The following is a 21,801-nucleotide window of genomic DNA, read 5'->3' as shown; positions in this document are numbered from 1 at the left end:
AACTGACGTCTCTTCGGTGCAAGTAGATGGAAAAAATGCAGCTGCAGGAAAAATGGCTCCAAACAGCGAACCGCTAAAAGGTGAGAAACGAACCTTATTCCTGTGAATGTCTGCGGGGTGAAGTTTGATCCGGTAGTCGGCTGAACTCGGCTGAACTCGGTAAAGTCCGGTAAAGTCCGTCCGTCTCCACAAACACTGGAGCTGCATCTCTTCCTTGTTGTGTTTGCAGTTGGCAGGACACAGCAGCTGCCTGGACACTTTAAATTAATAAATCAGAGTCCTAAAACTACGGAGCACTCCTGTAAGTTCTATTTATCCTGCTACATTACAGTCGAGTTTCTGTTTCTGTTCCTGTGAGATGTTTGTTTATCTTTGCGTGCTGTTTTTGTTAGCGGCTAACTTAGCATCCAACAAAAAGTTAAAGTTCCCTCCGCTATCAAAAGTCTCCAGAAGTGTCTTTATATGGGGCCAGCCGGCTCACTTAGCTTCATAGAATCTGTTAAAAGTCTTTATTATGTCTTTCTAGCAGCTAGTGGGTGTTTTTATCACGATGTGTAGCGATACAAAGAGGGAAAAACACCATTTATTGACAATTGACAACGCATCATTCGGTGTCAGGTGAACATCAGCAGACCGTTATGTGTGTAAAAAGGTAAAAAGCTGCTCAGGTAAGAGTTGTGTAGCTTTATAGCTAACAGGTTGTGTTACTGAGACAAACATATCATGTTTCAGTTCCTCCAGAATGTCTTTAAAACGTGATTATACAACAGCTGAGTGCTCAGCATGGAGATCTAATGACCTAAACTGCAAATTTCCAGCTAATTAAAATGCAGGAATTAACATTATATAGTTAGAATAACTAACTGTTTTACATGGTAACTAACTAAAGAGGAAATCACTCACTTCTCTGACTACAGCAGCTATTCAAACTGAATAGGAACTGCTGGTGTTTAGTGGTTGAATGTCAATCTGCATATAATGACAATCACTAAATATGCAATTATGTGTGCAATGAAATGTCTTTATAAATGTGTATATATATATATGTGTGTATATACAGGGTCAGTTTAAAGGTGTTTTAACTTTGCATGAATTATTATCATCTGATAAGTTCTAACTAATCGATTAGTTGGTTTAATCGACTGTTTTGATGTGTAAAACTGAGTTTCTCCACAAAGACTTTAGTTATTATAGTGTTGTTTGAGTCCTGTTGGATGTCAATCTGCTTATGATGACAATCACTAAATGTGCAGTTATGTGTGCAATGAAATGTCTTTTCTTCAACTTAAAGGTGTAACTTTGCATGAACACTCATCTGATTAGGACTGACTAATTGATTAGTTGATTTGATCGACTGTTTAGATCTGTAAAACTGAGTTTCTCCAAAAAGACTTTAGTTATTATAGTGTTGTTTGAGTCCTGTTGAATGTCCCACAAATAACCATGAAAATACACCACTTTATATCTTATGTCTACCAGAGATGTGCTCATAATTTTGCTGGAAATATGTCATTTAGCATGAAAAACCATTTTCAAAGCAGATATTAGCTCAGGTATATTCAGTAACATTAATGAGAGCTGCATTCCACTTGTATTGTGCATGCTTGGTCACTGGAAGAGCTTCCTATGGAAACTTAATGGAACTGAGCCATTGTGTTAAACAGTGTTTCCCCCAAATTCATTAGAGATAAACTGTAAATGTTCAGCTTATTAAACTGCAGGAGTTAATATTATTTAGTCAGAATAATTAACTATTTTTAATGACAACTAACTAAAGAGGAAATCACTAACTTCTCTGACTACAGCAGCTATTCAAACTGAATAGGAACTGCTGGTGTTTAGTGGTTGAATGTCAATCTGCTTATGATGACAATCACTAAATGTGCAGTTATGTGTGCAATGAAATGTCATATTCATATATATATATATATATATATATATATATATATATATACATATATATAGGGTCAACTTAAAGGTGTAACTTTGCATGAACACTCATCTGATTAGATTAAATTAGGTCTGACTAATTGATTAGTTGATTTAATCGACTGTTTAGATCTGTAAAACTGAGTTTCTCTACAAAGACTTTAGTTATTATAGTGTTGTTTGAGTCCTGTTGAATGTCAATCTGCTTATGATGACAATCACTAAATGTGCAGTTATGTGTGCAATTAAATGTCTTATAGTTCAAAAGACAGGGTCAGTTTAAAGATGTTGTAACTTTGCATGAATAACACTCATCTGATTAGGTCTTACTAATCGATTAGTTGTTGTAAGTAGGGCAGCAACTAACGATTATTTTCATTATCGATTAATCTGTCGATTATTTAAACGATTAATCGATTAGTTGTTTGGTCAATAAAATGTTGAAAAGTATCAGTGTTTCCCAAACCACAAGATGACGTCCTCAGATCTCTTGTTTTGTCCACAAACCAAAGAGATATTCAGTTTATTGTCATAAAGGAACAAAAACACCAGAAATATTCACATTGAAGAAGCTGAAATCAGAGAATTTGGACTTATTGTCTTTAAAAAACGGCTCAAACCAATTATTAGATTATCAAAATAGTTGACGATTAATTTAATAATCGATTATTGTTCGATTAATCGAATAATTGTTGCAGCTCTAGTTATTTTAGTGTTGTTTGAGTCCTGTTGAATGTCCTTTTTGTTAAAACAGCATTTAACCCAGCGTCCTCTTCTCAGTTTTCCTTGAAATTTAACTACAGTTAAACAAGACTACTGTTTAGGAACTTTAATCATGCAAAATATTTACAAGGGATGTGCTCATAACTTTGCTGGAAATATGTCATTCTGCATGAAAAACCTTTTTCACAGCAGATAATGGACAGTAGGAGAAGCTCAGGTATATTCAGTAACATTAATGAGAGCTGCATTCCACTTGTATTGTGCGTGTCTGGTCACTGTAACAGCTTCCAGGGGAAACTAAATGGAACTGAGCCATCTTTGTGGTATCAATTCTACTAACCAGAGAGGAAATTCACACAGTGTTGAATAGGAACTGCTTCTGTGTCGTGATTACATGTTAATCTGCTTATAATGTCAATCACCAAATGTGCACTTCTTTAAAACAAACAGGCTCAGCTCAAAGCTGTTGTTACTGTGCATCATTTGTAAATACAAATATACGACACAGCAGCTGTCTTTAGGATAGTAGCACTAAAAAAAAATCTTAGTTCACTTATGGAATAGTTGATTTAATCAACTAATTTGATTTTGATCTGTAGATATGAGTAGAGCTGCAACAACTATTCGATTAATCGAACAATAATCGATTATTAAATTAATTGTCAACTATTTTGATAATCCAATAATTGGTTTGAGCAGTTTTTTTTAAATTAGATTTCAGCTTCTTCAATGTGAATATTTCTGGTTTCTTTGTTCCTTTATGACAATAAACTGAATATCTCTTTGGTTTGTAGACAAAACAAGAGATTTGAGGACGTCATCTTGTGGTTTAGGAAACGCTGATTGATAATTTTCAACATTTAATTGACCAAACAACTAATCAATTAATCGTTTAAATAATCTTGAATGAAAATAATCGTTAGTTACAGCCCTAGATATGAGTTTCTCCACAAATAACCATGTAAACACACCACTTTATATCTTGTTTTTACCAGAGATGTGCTCATAATTTGGCTGGAAGTATGTCATTTAGCATGAAAAACCATTTTCACAGCAGATATAAGCTCATGTATATTAACAGTAACATTAATGAGAGCTGCATTCCACTTGTATTGTGCATACCTGGTCCCTGGAAGAGCTTCCTGGGGAAACTAAATGGAACTGAGCCATCGTGATAGTATTGATTGTACTAACCAGAGAGGAAATTCACACACACTGCTCCGTCTGAACACAGCAACAATTCAAACTGAATAGGAACTACTACTGTGTACTGATTACATGTTAATTAATCTGGTTATGATGGCAATCTGTGTTCAGTTAAATGTGTTTATAGTTAACCCTTTGATGCACAACATGGGTCAAAAATGACCCTCATTCATTCCCCATGTTATTTAATGCTGCTGTGTGTTTCTGTGCTCTATCTTTTGATATCAACTTATTTTATGATTGAATATTCCAAGTATTCTTTAAATATCTTGTTTTTGATAACAACAGATCATTATTTCCATTTTGCTTCTCATACTTTATGAAGAAAAAACGTTTTTGTATTATTACATAGCTAACTTCTTGGTTAAGTAGCTTGCTAAGCTAACAACTTAGCTAACTTCTTGGCTAAGTAGTTAGCTTAGCACACTACTTAGTTAAATACTTAGCCAAGAAGTTAGCTTGGCAAGCTACTTAGCTAAATACTTAGCCAAGAAGTTAGCTAAGTTGTTAGCTTAGCAAGCTACTTAGCCAAGAAGTTAGCTAAGTAGTTAGCTTAGCACACTACTTAGCTAAATACTTAGCCAAGAAGTTAGCTTAGCAAGCTACTTAGCTAAATACTTAGCCAAGGAGTTAGCCTAGCAAGCTACTTAGCCAAGAAGTTAGCTAAGTTGTTAGCTTAGTAAGCTACTTAGCCAAGAAGTTAGCTAAGTAGTTAGCTTAGCAAGCTACTTAGCTAAAAAATGGATATGGGTCATTTTTGACCCATGTTGTGCATTAGAGTCGTGACACAAAAAGGGATTTTATTAAAAAAATAATAAAGGAAAACATGAAATTCGGATGTATGATGATCAAAAACAAACTAATTGAGGAAAACCTGGAATACTGAATGATGAAAATAATTTATTGCAAAGATATAGATTATAAAAACTCTGTCGGGTCTCTTTAGACCATGTTGTGCATCAAAGGGTTAAAGAGATGGTCTTAGCTTAAAGGGTTTACAACTTTGCATGCATTTGTAAATACAAATATAGGGTGCAACAGTTGTCAGAATTATTAATTGACTTGTCTAAGACTCATCTGACTTCGATAAAAATATCAGGATATATATCGTATATCGATATTCAGCCTAAATATATATCAGGATATGACTTTTGGTCCATATCGCCCAGCCCTACTGCCCAGTTAAAACAACTTTAAAGCAGTTTTTCTCAGTTTAACCCTTTGTGTAGTTACTGCAGTTATACTTTGTAGGGCTATGTAGTTGTTAGAAGAAACATTCAACATTTGGGACTTCACTCCCCCAAATGCTCCTGTCAGTTTTCTTTTTCAGTTTCTTTTTATAGATGTGACGTTCTGCACAGGCAAGAGACAAGCCAGTCCAGAAAACTAAGTTTTAGTGTGTTGTTAACTTTCCCAGCAGCCACAGAACGTTTCTTACAAATCTATAAACTTGACCTGGTTACTTATTTTCCTTTTTTAAAGATGCTGGTCTGTACTTTGATCAGCTGTGTAGCAGTGTAATGCTAACATCAGCACTTTTCCACAGCTACTGGAAGGAAAAACCCATCGGCACATTAGGTCTAGAAGGTCACAGTTTTTTAGTTTTGTCTTGAAACAACAGTCAGATGCCCATATGAACACTGAGACGGACATTTTGTTCCCAAACTCTTCAAATGAATGCAATGTTTACAGCAAGCAAAGCCTGAGTACATCAAACAAGTGGATATATTACAAAGTTACAGTCTTTTTTAGGACAGAATCCTGGATCTGTGTTTCTCCAGGCAGTATATCCTTTAGAGCAGGGGTCTCAAACTCAAATTACCTGGGGGCCGCTGGAGGCAGTATCAAAATGACCAAAAAAAGACACAAAATGAGTAAAAAAAGACACAAAATGACCAAAAAAAGACACAAAATTATTTTAAAAAGACACAAAATTATTTTAAAAAGACACAAAATTATCAAAAAAAGACACAGAATTACCAAAAAAGACACAAAATGACTGAAAAAACATTAAATTACCAAAAAAAGACACAGAATTACCAAAAAATACACTAAATTATTTAAAAAAGACACAAAGTTATTTAAAAAAGACACAAAATTATCAAAAAAAGACACAGAATTACCAAAAAGACACAAAATGACTGAAAAAACACTAAATTACCAAAAAAGACACAGAATTACCAAAAAATACACAATTATTTAAAAAAGACACAAAATTATCAAAAAAAGACACAAAATGATGTAATTAAAGGGACCTTCCACACACAACACGGTAAAGTGCCATTCATATAAAAATCACATTAAACTTTCATATCAAGGTTTGAGATTGAGTTTGAGTTTGAGACCCCTGCTTTAGAGTAACACAAAGAAGTATTTTTATACTAAAACAACTTGGTACATCCAGTAGATGTGACTTTGCATCAGATAAAGTCTGACTGTATTTTTACAGAACAAGCTCTGTGGATTTTGTCACCCAAGACTTGCACTGAAGCTGCTTTAAGAACTGATCTAACTGATTCATGAACCTAAAGTCTAAAAAGTTTTGACTTGATATCTATACATAAATATACATTTATGCAAAAATATGTAGAATTTTTACATTTGATGGAATGATGCTGCTATAAAAACGTGGGATCTATGGTTTGATTTAAAAAAAAAACTTAAATAAGCTTCTTTGAAAACTGGAATAAGCAGATTTGAGCTTGAGGCTACACTCTAAAAAAAATGACACTGGCTCAACTTAAAAAAATGTAACAATTTGCATTTATCTTGTTAAGTAATTCCAACTAAGACATGATTGAGTATTTCCCATGAGACTTTTCTAGCTGAACTAACTCAAATAGTCTAGAACAACCAACATGATTTGTTTTGTCCTCTACAAGCTTCATTATGTTGAACCAACTACATTTTTATATCAGCGTTTTAGTGTTAATAAGTGGTCAAATTACTCTAATTTAAGTTGCCATAACTCCTTTATTTTACTTTCTTTCTACTCAGCAAAGTCCATGCAAATTGTTACCTCAATTTTATTGAGTATAAGTAACTTATTTCACTCAAGTCAGACATATTGTAATATGTACCTTAATACTTTTCATTGTTAAGTGAAGGCAGAAATCCTTTTCCAAAATCAATATATTTCTGAGTTAAGACATCTTTCTTCATTTTTTAATTTTGATCAACTTCTTGAAATAAGTTATCAACTTAATAAAACAATGGACATGTAACAAATTGTATTTTTTATGCTGAAAAAGCTTAAGTCATACTAACTAACCTCCTGAATCTTTTACTTTAAGGGAAAAAATGAAAGCAAACTCTGGTAGGTTAAAAAAGACGATGGTGGCTTTGTTGATCCATCAAGCAAATAATCTGTGAATTCTCCAGTTAGATTAGTTATTGTGACCTCCTTTTCTTTTAAGTCTTCCAGTGCAGCATTCATGCTTTGGGCTGCTGTTGTCTCCTGAATACTTTAACAGTAATAATGTCATGTTGAGTTAAGGCTCTCTGCCATCCTTTACCACGGTGCACTGAAACCCTGTTTGTCTTGGCTGCTGTTGGCTTTTCTCCATAAGTGGGGCTTTCCTCCTTTGTATGCCCCCTGCTGCCATATATGGGCTTTAAGCATATGGCTATCTGGATCCAGGATCTTCTCATGTTTAGCCTGGTTTTAGTTATTTTAACGTCGCTTGAGTACACAGTAAAATCAGCATACCCAAATTAACACTGTAAGACTTGATCTTAACACTTTTTAAGTTAAGTTAGTGTACATTTGACTCGTTTTGGTGTTACATTTTAACTCCTACCTTTATACTTAGTTAATGTAAATTAGACTCTTTTTGGAGTTAAATTTCAACTTTTACCTTCACACTGAGTTGGTGTAAATTTGACTCTTTTTGGTGTTAAATTTTAACTCCTACCTTTAGACTAAGTTAATGTAAATTTGACTCTTTTTTGGTGTTAAATTTTAACTCCTACCTTCATACTAAGTTGGTGTAAATTTGACTCTTTTTGGTGTTAAATTTTAACTCCTACCTTTATACTAAGTTAGTGTAAATTAGACTCTTTTTGGTGTTATATTTTAACTCCTACCTTTAGACTAAGTTAGTGTTAATTTGACTCTTTTTGGTGTTAAATTTTAACTCCTACCTTCATACTAAGTTAATGTAAATTTGACTCTTTTTGGTGTTACATTTTAACTCTTACCTTTATACTAAGTTAGTGTAAATTTGACTCTTTTTGGTGTTAAATTTTAACTCTTACCTTTACACTGAGTTAGTGTTAATTTGACTTGTTTTGGTGTTATATTTTAACTCCAAAAAGAGTCAAATTTACACTAACTCAGTGTAAAAGTACCAACACTCGAAAAATTAAATTGTTAAATCAACACTCTGAGGTGTGGACCCATATAGACACTTTAAAAGTGTTAAGATAAATAGATTAATTTGGGTATGCTGATTTTACTGTGTATGGTTGTTTATAACCCAGTGTCTTTTCAGCTTTCCTTTGAATTACATTGGTTGGATGTGCACAACGTGCAGTGATCTGCAGTGCAAACCAATACAACAAGGCTGCTGTTTATGAGCTTTAATCACATTATGTGGTTTCTCTGATTTGATGCAGTGTTTACACAGAGAATCAGCAGCTCTGCTGTCCAGCGTCTGGCTCGGTGTCTTGATAGTTTGACCTTTTAGTTATGGAGCAGTGACTTAAGCTATTAACCCTCTGGGGTCTATGATGGTGCCGTCCTGATCAGATCATGTGACGTTTAACAAAAAAACTAAGTCACATGGAGCGCTGCTATCAACTTCACTCCAAAGTACAGACTTGAAACTTTCTCCCAGTTTTTGTTTGACATTCCTAGGTCATGTAAAACCAAAGATATGATAGTTTTAATTTGATAGTACAGAAATATTTCAGCGTTGCTGTAGCTCTCTGTGTAATTTCACACATAGTTTGTTTTGAAGAGTTGCAGCTAACAAGGAAAAAAAGCCTATAAATAAACATGTTTTATGGGACTTTTTTGTATATATTTTATTATATTTAAATTTTTACTTTTTTATATCTTCATATTTGTATCCTATGTTTACATTTTCAAGTTCCAAAACAGTTCATTGAGCATATTTGTGGTTTTTATTTTTTCAGCTCAGATTTCATGATTTTTGGGTTCAGTATGTTGATAAAGTGGTTAAAGTGAGAAAATAACTGTCAGATCATATAGGTGAAGAAAAAATGGATACCAAATATGGGTATAGTAACATTTGTTTTAATGTGGTACATGAAGGGCAAAATAAAAAGTATTCAAAAACGGTCAAAAATAGTCTCAGAGCCCAGAGGGTTAAAGCTGAATCAGCCTGAGTATGCATACTAACTGTGTGCAGAATCAATAATGTATAGATGATCTGCTTTGGTACATCATGTGACATTTGTGAACAGAATAAAGCCGTCAGTGACGGCAGGCGCCAAAATACAACAACCTTTTCTTTTTATGCATTTAGTGTTCCAAAGCTGAGTTGTTGGCAAAGTTGGCACAAAGCTCTCCGAGTCGAATGCAGCCACATTGTCTTTTTTTGTTCATTTTGTGTCTTTTTTTAAATTATTTTGTGTCTTTGTTTTAGTCATTTTGTGTCTTTTTTTGGTCATTTTGTGTCTTTTTTTTTTTTTATTATTTTGTCTTTTTTGGTAATTCTGTGTATTTTTTGGTCATTTTGTGTCTTTTTTGTCATTTTGTGTTTTCTTTAAGTAATTTAGTTTTTTTTCAGTAATTTTGTGTCTCTTTTTTAGTAATTTTGTATCTTTTTTTGGTCATTTTGTGTCTTTTTTAAGTAATTTAGTTTTTTTTCTGTCATTTTGTGTCTTTTTTGGGTCATTTTGCCTTTTTTATTATTTTGTGTCTTTTTGGGCTATTCTGTGTATTTTTTTGTCATTTTGTGTCTTTTTTTGTCATTTTGTGTCTTTTAAGTAATTTAGTTTTCTTTCAGTCATTTTGTGTCTTTTTTTTGTAATTCTGTGTATTTCTTTTGTCATTCTGTGTCTTTTAAAAAAAAAGTAATTTTGTGTCTTTTTTCGATCATTTTGATACTGCCTCCAGCGGCCCCCAGGTAACTTGAGTTTGAGACCCCTGCTTTAGAGTAACACAAATCAGTACTTTTATACTAAAACAACTTGGTACATCCAGTTGATTTGACTTAATGAATGCAGCCACATTGTCGCTGCCTGCTGGTGTTAGCACAGCTGATAAGACAATCTTGGGCCATGGCGCTAACATAATGCTAACAGAGTGAGAGAAAGCCAGAGGAAGAGAGAGAGAGAGAGAGAGACCCGTTGGGCTGCTTAGCATGCCAAATTCCTCAGCTGCACAATAGTGCTAGGCTAGCCTGAGCCCCAGCACAGCCAGCCCTCTGCACCACAATGGGAGGGGAAGCTCAGGAGAGGCCGGTGACGCCTGGGGAGGGAAGGAACTCACTCAACCCTGGGGCTGTGATCGCTGCATGAATGGCCGCTTTGAGACGGCGCCGTGTCATTTTAGGACCACAAGACACTGTTTGCAGCAATGTTTTTCTCATCCTATAGACCAGGGATGGGCAACTTAACCCTTAATAGGACACTATATGCAATTGAAATACTTGCAAATTCCAAATTTCAACCCTAGAGAATATTGGAGGATATTACATACAGCCAGAATGTGGACTGTGAAATGTGTAAAAAAACAAACAAAACGTACGGACCCAGGAGAGGGGATAATAATATTATAAGTGGCAAATCTACGGGAAAAAAATGCGCAGATTTATGAGATTTAAAGTGAATTTGCGAGAAAAAAGTTGCTTTTTTTTCTCGTAAATCTGTGACATTTTGCGCACAGATTCACCACTTTAAATCTCTTAAATCTGCGACTTTTTTTCTTGTAGATTTGCCACTTTAATCTAGTAAATTTGCTACTTTTTCCTCGAATTATTCCCTGACTGATTGTAGATTTTCAAAACTGATTCTGATAGCTGGAAAGCTGCTAAGATGTTATTTTATTCTGGTATTTGTTAACGAGGGAAATGTTTTTGCAAGATTACTCAAATTTGGTTTCGTAGGAGCTGTGATAAAGATATGTCTGAGTAAGATATTTTACAGTTGAACAATTACCTATCACAACAAAAAAATAAGTTATTTTTTTTACAGTAAACTTCACTGAAAGTTATGTTAAGTATGAAAAAAAAAGTGATTTCTTTTTTTTTTTCAGTGCAAGAACAGCAGACCAACATTAATTGCAAGAAGTAATTTTGTGCATTTTTACACTGCACTTTTAAAATTTCATGCTCAAATGCATGTAGTTGTGCTGAGGGCCTCTTCAAGTGAGGGTTCAGGCCGTATGCGGCCCCCGGGCCTCCTGTTGCCCATCCCTGATATAGACGCTCAGCTGCTTCTTGTTGTAGGCTATCCATAAGTAGTTATCAAGGATAGAAGATGCCCTTGGTTGGCATCAGCTTTGAGGTTTTTAAGGGTTTGTTGGAAAAAACAAGCCCACTTTGGAAAGGGAGAAAATAATTAGCCAGTTAATGAACAGCAACAGTGAATCGATAGTGGCCGTCCTGAACAGGAGCAGACAGATTCATGTGTTAACTACATGCCAGTAAGCAGCGTGACTCATAGCTGCCCACTTGTTATAAATCACTTTGCACAATTGTTTGATTAAGCGTTTTTCTGGTATGTGGTCAGCCCGGCTGCTTGGTTAAACAAGAGCTCTGTGCACCTTGTGATGTCAAGGTGAACAACACTGAGGTTCGCTAACAGAGCAGAGCTTGTTGTGTGAATAAACTGATGAATTTATATGTCATGATGAGCACGCTGGTGATGCAGCTTGTGCTGGTTTTGTGACCTAATTGCTGCCCTTGACTCCAAAACAGTGAAAGTAATTATTGGCTGTTCGACTGTGACAAACGGCAGCAGATCAATAATCAATTGAGCCTCGTTACAGCAACAAGAACTGTCAATTAACACATGCAGCTGACATGCATATCACTCAGTGAACAATCCTGCATGAAGTGTGACTGACAAGTACTGTTATGCATTTTGTAATACTTGTGGTGGTTTTTCTAGACAATTTACAGCAGGGGTCTCAAACTCAAATTATCAAAATGACCAAAAAAATTACAAAAAAAAGAAGATACAAAATGACCAAAAAAGAAACAAAATTACAAAAAAGGCCACAAATTGACTGAAAAAACAATAAATTACTTAAAAAAGACACAAAATGACCAATAAAGACACAAAATTATTTTAAAATGACACAATATGACCCAAAAAAGACACAGAATTACAAAAAAAGACACAAAATTACAAAAAAAGACACAGAATTACCAAAAAAGACACAAAATGGTTTCAAAAAAGACACAAAATTATTTTAACAAGACACTAAATTACCAAAAAAGACACAAAATTACAAAAAAAGACACAAAATTACTCAAAAAAGAAACAGAATTACCAAAAAAGAAACAGAATTACCAAAAAAGACACAAAATTATTTAAAAAAGACACAAAATTATTAAAAAAGACACAAAATTATTTTAAAAAGACACAAAATTACCAAAGGAAGTAATTAAAGGGACCTTCCACACACTAAAGTGCCATTCATATAAAACTCACAATAAACTTTCATATCAAGGTGGGGGCCACAAAATATCGTCACGAGGGCTGCAATCGGGCTGCGAGTTTGAGACCCATGCTTTCCCGACTCTTTTGAATGTGTTTGACCACCTCTTGATGTAATTTACCCGAATGTTTTTTTCCTCCATTTTCAGGTGTTTAAAGCGTTGCCGAGCAGCCCGTTGAGCCACACCGACTTAAAAGCCGTCACACTCATGGCACCTTCCAGTTGACAGAATGGCCCAGATATCAAGCGGTAATGGGTTCAAGGTGGACGTCCCCCAGCCGAAGGGGGTCGTGGGTAAAGAGGAAGCCCTCCGCATGGAGGAGGAGGCTTTAGCAAAGCTGCAAAGGGACAAGAGACACACCCTGTCCACTTCAGCACCCTCGTCTTCCTCTGCAGCGTTCTCCTCCAAACCAAAACCATCAAAGTCTACCACTGCTGCTCCTCAACCTTTCCCCTGCACCAACAGACCTGAAAAGGACCTCATTGTCTTCCCAGAGACCAAGAAGCAGGCAGAGCAGGACAAGTTCAGGGATATTGACGTGGAGAAGCTGACCAATGAGGAGCTGGAGAAGCTCCTCCTGGACGACAACTTTGGGGCGAACAGCAAAGTGTCCCGGCCGTCGCTGATGGGCTTCAACCTCAGCGCCTCCTACCCCGGAGGACACGCCTGTAGCTCCTCCCCTTTCCAGGGCAGCCAGTGGACGCCTGTCCTGTCCACCCCTTCTAACTCCAATGTGTCCACTCCCACCCACCAGCCCTCGCCCATGTTCCCCTCGGCTCCGTTCCCCAAACCGGGAACCTTTCAGAACGGCTTCACTCCGACCATGCAGCCCTTCATGGCCCTGACGGCGCAGCAGCCGTCCTTCATGGCCTTCACTCCCATCCAGCCTGCCGCCGCCGCCGCCGCCATGGTCTTCCCGCCGCCGGCGGTGACCCCGGAGATGGCCAAACTGTTCGACAAGATCGCCAGCACCTCGGAGTACTTGAAGAATGGCAAATCGGCCAGCACCGAGCCGGATTCCTCTCAGGCGGGCACGGCGTCTCTGGAGCCCAACCCGCCCCCCCAGCAGCCGGCAGCCACCGAGTCCTCCAGCATCAGCCGCTTCGACTGGCTGGATCTGGACCCGCTGACCAAGAGGAAAGCGGAGGAAGCGGGGGAAGCCGCCCTGGCATCAGGAGGCGCCGCACAGACGGTACCAGGAGTGGCAGGAGATCCTTGGGACGCGGTGCTGGAGACCGGAGGGAGCAGCGGCAGCAGCAGCCCCCCGCAGGACGCCAAAGCCTCACTGGCGGTTCGCTCACAGCAGCGGAGAGCTTCGTTTGGAGCCCCCGTCACCAGGAGCCACTCGCTGAACATCCCAGGGACGTCCTCCCAGCACAAACCAAACAATCAGGTAGGATCACAGCGGAAATGTTTGAAAAATGTTAATGTTTTCATTCTGGCTGCAGGATAATGATTACCTAGCCTGGGTAACGCCAGACTATATCACAAATGAGATCTAGTCCGGCAGCGAGCCATTCATTTCTCCGTAGAGGAGGCGTGGTTTACGATCGTCCAGAGCCGTTTATTGGGCGCTATGAATGTCTATCATAAGCATCTGTACGTAGCTCTTAGCCAATCGTATCAGTTATACCAGATGACGTATGTAGAGCGACAGAAATTGATGTTTACATAGCCAGACTAGCCCATCTCTACTTTGGGACTAAAATGCTCAATTCTGTTTCTGCAACGTTTTTCTGCAACATGTTCTGACTCTGGCTGCTCCGTAGTTTCAGCTCACAGTCTACCGGCTGTGTGTGTGTGTGTATGTGTGTGTGTGTGTGTGTGTGTGTGTGTGCTTCTCCAGTTCTCGCTTTCTGCAAGATTATTTATTTTTACGCCTTATTCCCCCCTCATGTCATTCAGCCTCACACATCCACTGATTTTATGGTCAATAGACGAGCTGCTGGGGGTCTCTGGGGGCTCCGCTGTCCCCCGGCTCGTAGCGAGATCACCGTGGTTACAGCAGCTAGCGGTAGCGGGGCTAGTTGGTAGATTAGGCTTTGGCCAAATCCTGTCAGAAGCAAGGCTAAAACATCCTTTTTGGTGGTGAAACAGGAGTGTAAAGTCGAACGTTGTTCTTCTTTTAAAATAAACTTTGGCTCTAAACTATCTAGAACACTTTCTACAGCTAGATCCAAAGAGAGCTTCACGTCTGCTGCAGCCATGTTGGATCTGTAAGAAAACTACAAAACTACAAGCTTCCATCTGTCCAATAGTACGCGTCATGGTCTTGCCGTCCCTCCCCGTCCTGTGATTGGATCCCTAAAACAGGGCTAAGAAACGGCCATGGTTGCCAGACCGCCTGCAGGTTCGAAATGAAATCGAGCATGAAAGGCCTGAAAAACCTGTTTCCTTTATCTCTTTTATCCAACATAAAAATGCAGTTCTCTGCCAAATAATTTGTGATTTTTACATGATAAATGTGTGTCACTGGTTTGCAGTGGCCGGGGCGTAGAGGGAAAGAGGCAGTGTCACATACTGTTGTGTTCACCACATCAAGACAGACTTGAATCCTAATGTAATGACAGTGTGGGAGTGTTTGCTGATGTTGTCACAGCATTGTGAATCAGATCAAATCCAACCACACCCACACACTTCTGATGGAGCAGATTAGCTCCATTTTTTGAGCGTTTAGACTCCTAATACCCATGCTTTTTCCCTCAACTGTTGCTGATTTAGGCGTGCACAGAGAAAAACAATAATAACAGCTGCATGGTATTGATGTGCACCAGTTCAGGACGCTGGTATTGTGTTGGCTCAGTGGCCTATAGGGAGACCTACATGGAACAGAGGCGTGATTAATGTTATTAGCTGCACCTGTGTCCTGTTCTCTGAAGCATTTTGTTCACATTCTCATATTCACACCTGGTGGCTGCACGGTTTAATTACAGTCTTTTTGCAGTGGGCTGATTATCCTCCCACTCTGTCAGTCATCATGTTTTCCTCTCCAAACCAGAGATTTGAACTTGTGCAAGTTCCTGCTAGTCCACATTATGAATTGCAGACTAATTGAATAAATAAAACCTCTTTTATATATATATATATATATATATATATATATATATCCTTTATTTAACCAGGTTAAAAAGTCTCGTTGAGATTTAAAAAATCTCTTTTACAAGAGAGACCTGGCCAAGAAGGCAGCATAAAAGTGACAGGGTTACAACATTTAAAACACAATTAAGATAAACAATTAAATACAAATACAGTCATCACAACAACAATGAAATAGCCTTAAATAGAGACTTATAAGGAGCAGTCACACTGACCAAGGGAAATTATGTCTTTATCCTTTAAATTCACCAATTGTGATCAACTCAGACTTCTTTCTTACCTAACTCAGTTCTCACTCTTGGCACCAGCATCTGGACAATATTTTGTGAGCGAAGACCATGTTTAGTTTATTTTTTTTTTACAACATGAGCTGGTGTAAGGTTTAGCCAGAACAGATGCTGGTGGATCTTCTCGTTCACCCAAAACACCCATCAAAGTCTTGCTAACAACTGCATGTAAACTCTTCATCCATTCACTGGCACAAGCAAAACATCCTCTTTACTTCTGCTCCCTGTAATTATGTTTTTCGCTGTGGTTAGCTACCCACTTTTTCACCCCACAATTTCCTCTCGACCACATTTTGTGATTAATTTTGCCCTGCGAGTGATCTAATTTCTTGTGATGAATATTCAGAGCGTTCATCGGGGACAGTGCTGTGGGCAAGTGGCAAGGGAAATGTTGCCTCTAAATCTTTTTCCCCCCTAAAAACTAAACAACCATCTGTCATTTGGCGGGCAGCTCAGAGACAAGATGAGCATCTTAGTCAGCAGTAGAGCCACACTGAGGCATGGATCTGTCACCATGTGTCCTTTTTATTCAGCATTTGGTAGCAGTGTTGGGTCACTAGTAGAAGTTACAGGGTTACTGAGAAAGGTAACTCGTTTGAGTGCTTTTTCCGTTTCCCAAAAGTGAAAATCCCTTTGTGATTTCTTGTGCATGTTGGTTTAAATCGTCAGGAGGATGCACAACTTAATGTACTCCTGCCTTTCAATGTATTGTCTACAGCCATTCATCTGTTATTCTGCAAGTTAACAACAGGATGAATATTCCCTTTACAGCTCTATTATGTTTGATTACAAGTGAACATATGATTCAATAGCATACCAGGTATGGCTGCAAAATGATAATCAGGATTACTCATTGTGTTAGGGAAAACATCTGTTTTTCTGTCTCATTTTTTCCTGTTTTTCTGTCTAATTTTTTTCCTATTTTTCTGATAATTTTTTTCTGTTTTTCTTACTAATTTTTTCCCCTGTTTTTCTGTCTCATTTTTTCCTGTTTTCTGAAAATGTTTCTGTTTTTCTGACAGTTTTTTTTCTGTTTTTCTGACTTTTTTCCTGTTTTTCTGTCTCATTTTTTTCCCCTGTTTTTCTGACAATTTTTTCAATTTTTCTGACAATTTTTTTCTGGTTTTCTGACTAATGTTTTCCTGTTTTTCTGTATCATTTTTCCCTGTTTTTTCCCCCACATCTAAATCTAAAGTTTTTTTTATCTTGGTAAGAAACAAATAATCATCAGGTCACTCTGCTCGGGCCAGTTCATCACTGCTGGCAGCTTTAATTTATCTGGTTTTAAGAGTTAATTTCTTATTTTAAGCGTTCAACATGCTTATTTCTAGATTTAATAATCTTAATTTAATAAATCTTGTCAAGGTAAATTATCTGTCCATGCAGCAAGATCATTTCCCTCAGATTTACTGTTTGATCTGGTTTCTAGACACACCTTTTTGCAGTGTGCAGATGTATATGAGCTGCAGCTCCCCATGAAAATGATAATAGCTCGGCTCCTATAGCTTACAGAAGTTACTTAATGTTGTTGTGTGAAGGCTGTCCTCCCTGTCATCTTGTTAGCTGAGCTACAGATGAGATACCTTCCACTAGAACACACAGTGGTTACAGACTAACAGATTACTTACTGAGACGTAACTCAATAACTGATTATGTAACTTGCATAACGAACACTTTACGTAGCTCGTTAAAACAAAAAAAAAGTACTCTAATGTTTGAGAGTCAGGTGACTCGGAGTTGTAAATGTCCCCTCTGGAAATGAACAACTAAAAGTTATTACATGCTACTTTAGAAGTGCTTTTCACCTCAGATACTCTGACAGAAGTTTAAATCCTCTCAACAGTATCAGGTAGAAAGGTGTACTTGAGCTCTGCATGTCTTCCCATACACTGTAAAAAAGGTGTGTCTAAAAACCAGATAAAAACAGTAAATCTGAGGGAAATGATCTTGCTGCATGGACAGATAATTTACCTTGACAAGATTTATTAAATTAAGATCATTAAATCTAGAAATAAGCATGTTGAACACTTAAAATAAGAAATTAGCTCTTAAAACAAGATAAATTAAAGCTGCCAGCAGTGATGAACTGGCCCGAGCAGAGTGACCTGACGATTATTTGGTTCTTACCAAGATAAAAAAACTTAAAATTTAAAAGTGGGGAAAAAAACAGGAAAAAAAATAGTCAGAAAAACAGGAAAAAAGTCAGAAAAACAAAAAAAATTGTCAGAAAAACAGAAAAAATTGTCAGAAAACAGGAAAAACTGAGACAGAAAAACAGGAAAAAACTGAGACAGAAAAACAGGAAAAAAAATACTACAAAAAACAGAAAAAATACTCAAAACAAAACAAAAATGTCAGAAAAACAGAAAAAATTGTCAGAAAAATGGGAAAAAATTAGACAGAATAACAGAAAAAAATTGTCCTTAAAATAATAAATGAACTCTTAAAACAAGATCAATTAAAGCTGCCAGCAGTGATGAACTGGCCCGAGCAGAGTGACCTGATGATTATTTGTTTCTTACCAAGATTAAAAAAAACTTTAGATTTAGATTTGTTAGATAATTTATCTAATATAATTTCTTATTTTAAGCGTTCAACATGCTTATTTCTAGATTTAATAATGCTAATTTAAGAAAACTTGTTTATCTTGTTTTTAGACACATTTTTCTAACCATGTTGAATGATTAAGTTTCTTTTTCTTAAAATAACTATTTCTGTGTCTCTTTATATCTCAATGTGCATCTTTTTTGGTGATTTTACATGTTTTTGTTTTGTTTTTGTGTCTTTTTTGGTCATTTTGTGTCTTTTCTTGGTAATTTGTTTTTCTTTTTTGTGACTTTACATGTTTTGTTTCTTTTTCTTGGTCATTTTGTGTCATTTTACATCTTTTTTCAGTCACAAAATGACCAAAAAAGACAAAAAATGTACAAAAGAGACACAAAATGAACAAAAAACTAACACTTCTAAATCTAAAGTTTTTTTTTTATCTTGGTAAGAACCAAATAATCATCAGGTCACTCTGCTCGGGCCAGTTCATCGCTGCTGGCAGCTTTAATTTATCTTGTTTTAAGAGTTAATTTCTTATTTTAAGCGTTCAACATGCTTATTTCTAGATTAATAATCTTAATTTAAGAAATCTTGTCAAGGTAAATTATCTGTCCATGCAGCAAGATCATTTCCCTCAGATTTACTGTTTTTATCTGGTTTTTAGACACTCCTTTTTGCAGTGTACACACACTGGCTTCATGACCCTCTCATTAAGATATTTCTCGACATTATTGACGACCAAGTGGCCAAAACACAGAATACTTTCCAGGTCAGGACAGCCTATCCAGTTGTACTCCTACTTCCTGCTCATTGTGTTTCTGTGTCGTGACCAAACCGTCGGTCTCTGTGGTATGTTTCTTACAGTAGGGTGATAATTAACCTTACAGCAAGGCCTGTATTTCTAAAATAACCCTATGGTTGCAGTCCAGGAAACCAGGAAAGCTGGCACTGTTTGAACACAGGGTTTGGAAAGATTATGGTCATAAACGTGATCAGCTGAGGGAAGTCAAGTCAAGTCAAACTTTATTTATAGAGCACATTTAAAACAACCGGGGTTGACCAAAGTGCTGTACAGATATCACAGTTGCAGGAAATAAGGTAAAAACTAAGATACTTAAATACATAAACACAATGCAACAATATAATAAAATAAATTAAAAATACAATAAAATAAATAAAAAATGTAAATAAAATTTTGTTTTTGTAAGATGTCCACTTAAACTTGATTAAAAGCCAGGGAGAAAAAGTGTGTTTTTAAGGAGGATTTAAAAACTTCAAAAGATCCTGCAGATCGTATGTGCCAAGGCAGATTATTCCAGAGCCTTCCAGTCGGTCTTTAACCCTTTGACGCACAACGTGATCTAGAGTGACCCGACTAAGTTTTTATATTCTTTATCTTTGCAATGAATTAATTTCATCATTCAGTATTCCAGGGTTTCCTCAATTAACTTGTTTTTGATCATCATACATCCTATTTTTTTTGTTTTCGTTTCTTATTTTTTTAATAAAAACCCTTTTTGTATCATTATGCTTCTAATGCACAAGGTCATTTTTGACCCATGTGTGTAAACTTGATGTAATAATACAGAAACTATTTTCTTCATAAAGTATGAAAGGAAAAATGGATATAATGATCGGTTGTAATAATAATAATAAAAAAATATATTCAAACACACAGCCAGCATGAAATAACATGGGGATTGATTGAGGGTCATTTTTGACCCATGTTGTGCATTAGAAGGTGTTTATATGTTGTCCATGTAAAACCTGACAAAGAAGACACAAATATTAACTATCCTATTTTGTTAAATTGGTGTTTTTTCAATGGAAATTATTATTTGGTGGCTCTAATAAGTCTCAAATGTTAAAATATGTGATTTTCCAATGTAATCTGGTGCTTCTAACAACTCTTTTAAAGTTAAACCTTCAAAATAAGACAAACATAGTTACACATATACTCAAATTGTTAATTTAGTGAATCACTTTTTGTATCACTACGCTTCTAATGCACAAGGTCATTTTTGACCCATGTGTGTAAACTTGATGTAATAATACAGAAACTATTTTTGTGATAAAAAAATAAATAAAAGATATTCAAACACACAGCAGCATGAAATAACATGGGAAATTAATGTGGGTCATTTTTGACCCATTTTGTGCACTAGAAGGTGTTTATATATATATATATATATATATATATATATATATATATATATATATATATATATATATATATATATATATATATATATATGTTCTGTTCTTTTCTTAACTTCTTAAGTGTCCTTGTTCTATTCTGTGTTTTTTTCTATTGTTGTTTTTATTTATGCTACCTCAGTATTTTATTCTATTGTATTTTATTGTACTTGAATACCGGACTGCTGTGACAACCGAATTTCCCTTCGGGGATGAATAAAGTAATCTATCTATCTATCTATCCATCTATCATCTATCCATCTATCTATCTATCTATCTATCTATCTATCTATCTATCTATCTATCTATCTATCTATCTATCATCTATCCATCTATCCATCTATCCATCTATCCATCTATCCATCTATCCATCTATCCATCTATCCATCTATCATCTATCCATCTATCCATCTATCCATCTGTCGTGCATCAAAGGGTTAAAGTCTATGTGGAGGACTCTGCAGACACCCATCAGACCCACCGTGTCCAGTATGAAGCCAGCTGAGTCTCCTGATGAGGAATGTCTCTGTCACTGTTTGTTGACTCTCTATATGTTTTGTCTGGCTTCAGCCTGTTGTGAAACTTGAGCTTTATTTAGTTTTAGTGCAGCATTCTTTACATATTTCCTCCACTTTTTAGTCTGGTCCATCATGTCTGCGATCTCTGTGGATGTCGGGTTGAGATGTGTTGCTTGTGCCCGTTGTTCCATGTTGTTCCATGTTGTTCCATGTTGTTCTGAAGAGGAACAAGCCTGTACAGCTCTCTGGTCCCTGCAGCAGCAGCAGAGTGACCTCAGTCAGACTTCGCCCCCGTAAGCTGCTGCCAGCTCCTCTCTCATTCACCTCGGGGCAGAGATGCTGTATTTCCATAAAGTTTGAGTAGCTGTAGCGTGTCTCACTCTGTGCAGCTGTGATTAGACTCTGTGATGTGGTCAAATAACACAATCATTCCTAAATCTACTTCAGTAAAAGAAGACATCCAGTAGTTTGCAGTGGTGGATGTAGCTAAGTAGATTCACTCAAGTACTGTACTTAACTACAGTTTTGAGGTACTTTTTTTCCCGTTTTGCCTCTCATACTTTATGAAGAAAAAAGTTTTTGTGTTATTACATAGCTAACTACTTAGCTAAGTAGCTTGCTAAGCTAACTACTTAGCCAATAAATTAGCTAAGTAGTTAGCTT

The 21,801-nt window shown here is 36.6% G+C and overlaps 1 protein-coding gene across 2 annotated transcripts in view; it reads left to right on the top strand.

The window, feature by feature from the left end:
- The window catches only part of pik3c2a (phosphatidylinositol-4-phosphate 3-kinase, catalytic subunit type 2 alpha), a 105,626-nt gene continuing 83,825 nt past the window's right edge, over positions 1 to 21,801 (top strand). The window contains exons 1-2 of one of the 2 annotated variants that reach the window (XM_059335330.1): positions 1 to 80; positions 12,642 to 13,887. In XM_059335330.1, coding sequence (XP_059191313.1) covers positions 12,724 to 13,887 — 1,164 coding nt within the window. In that variant the 5' untranslated portion in view covers positions 1 to 80; positions 12,642 to 12,723. Of the gene's footprint in view, positions 302 to 12,641; positions 13,888 to 21,801 lie in introns of both variants that reach the window. The other variant, XM_059335329.1, reaches the window with a different exon arrangement.

The sequence above is a fragment of the Centropristis striata genome, chromosome 6, assembly GCF_030273125.1.
Source record: "Centropristis striata isolate RG_2023a ecotype Rhode Island chromosome 6, C.striata_1.0, whole genome shotgun sequence".
Classification (NCBI taxonomy): Eukaryota; Metazoa; Chordata; class Actinopteri; order Perciformes; family Serranidae; genus Centropristis; species Centropristis striata.
This window is presented reverse-complemented; position numbering and strand designations above follow the sequence as displayed.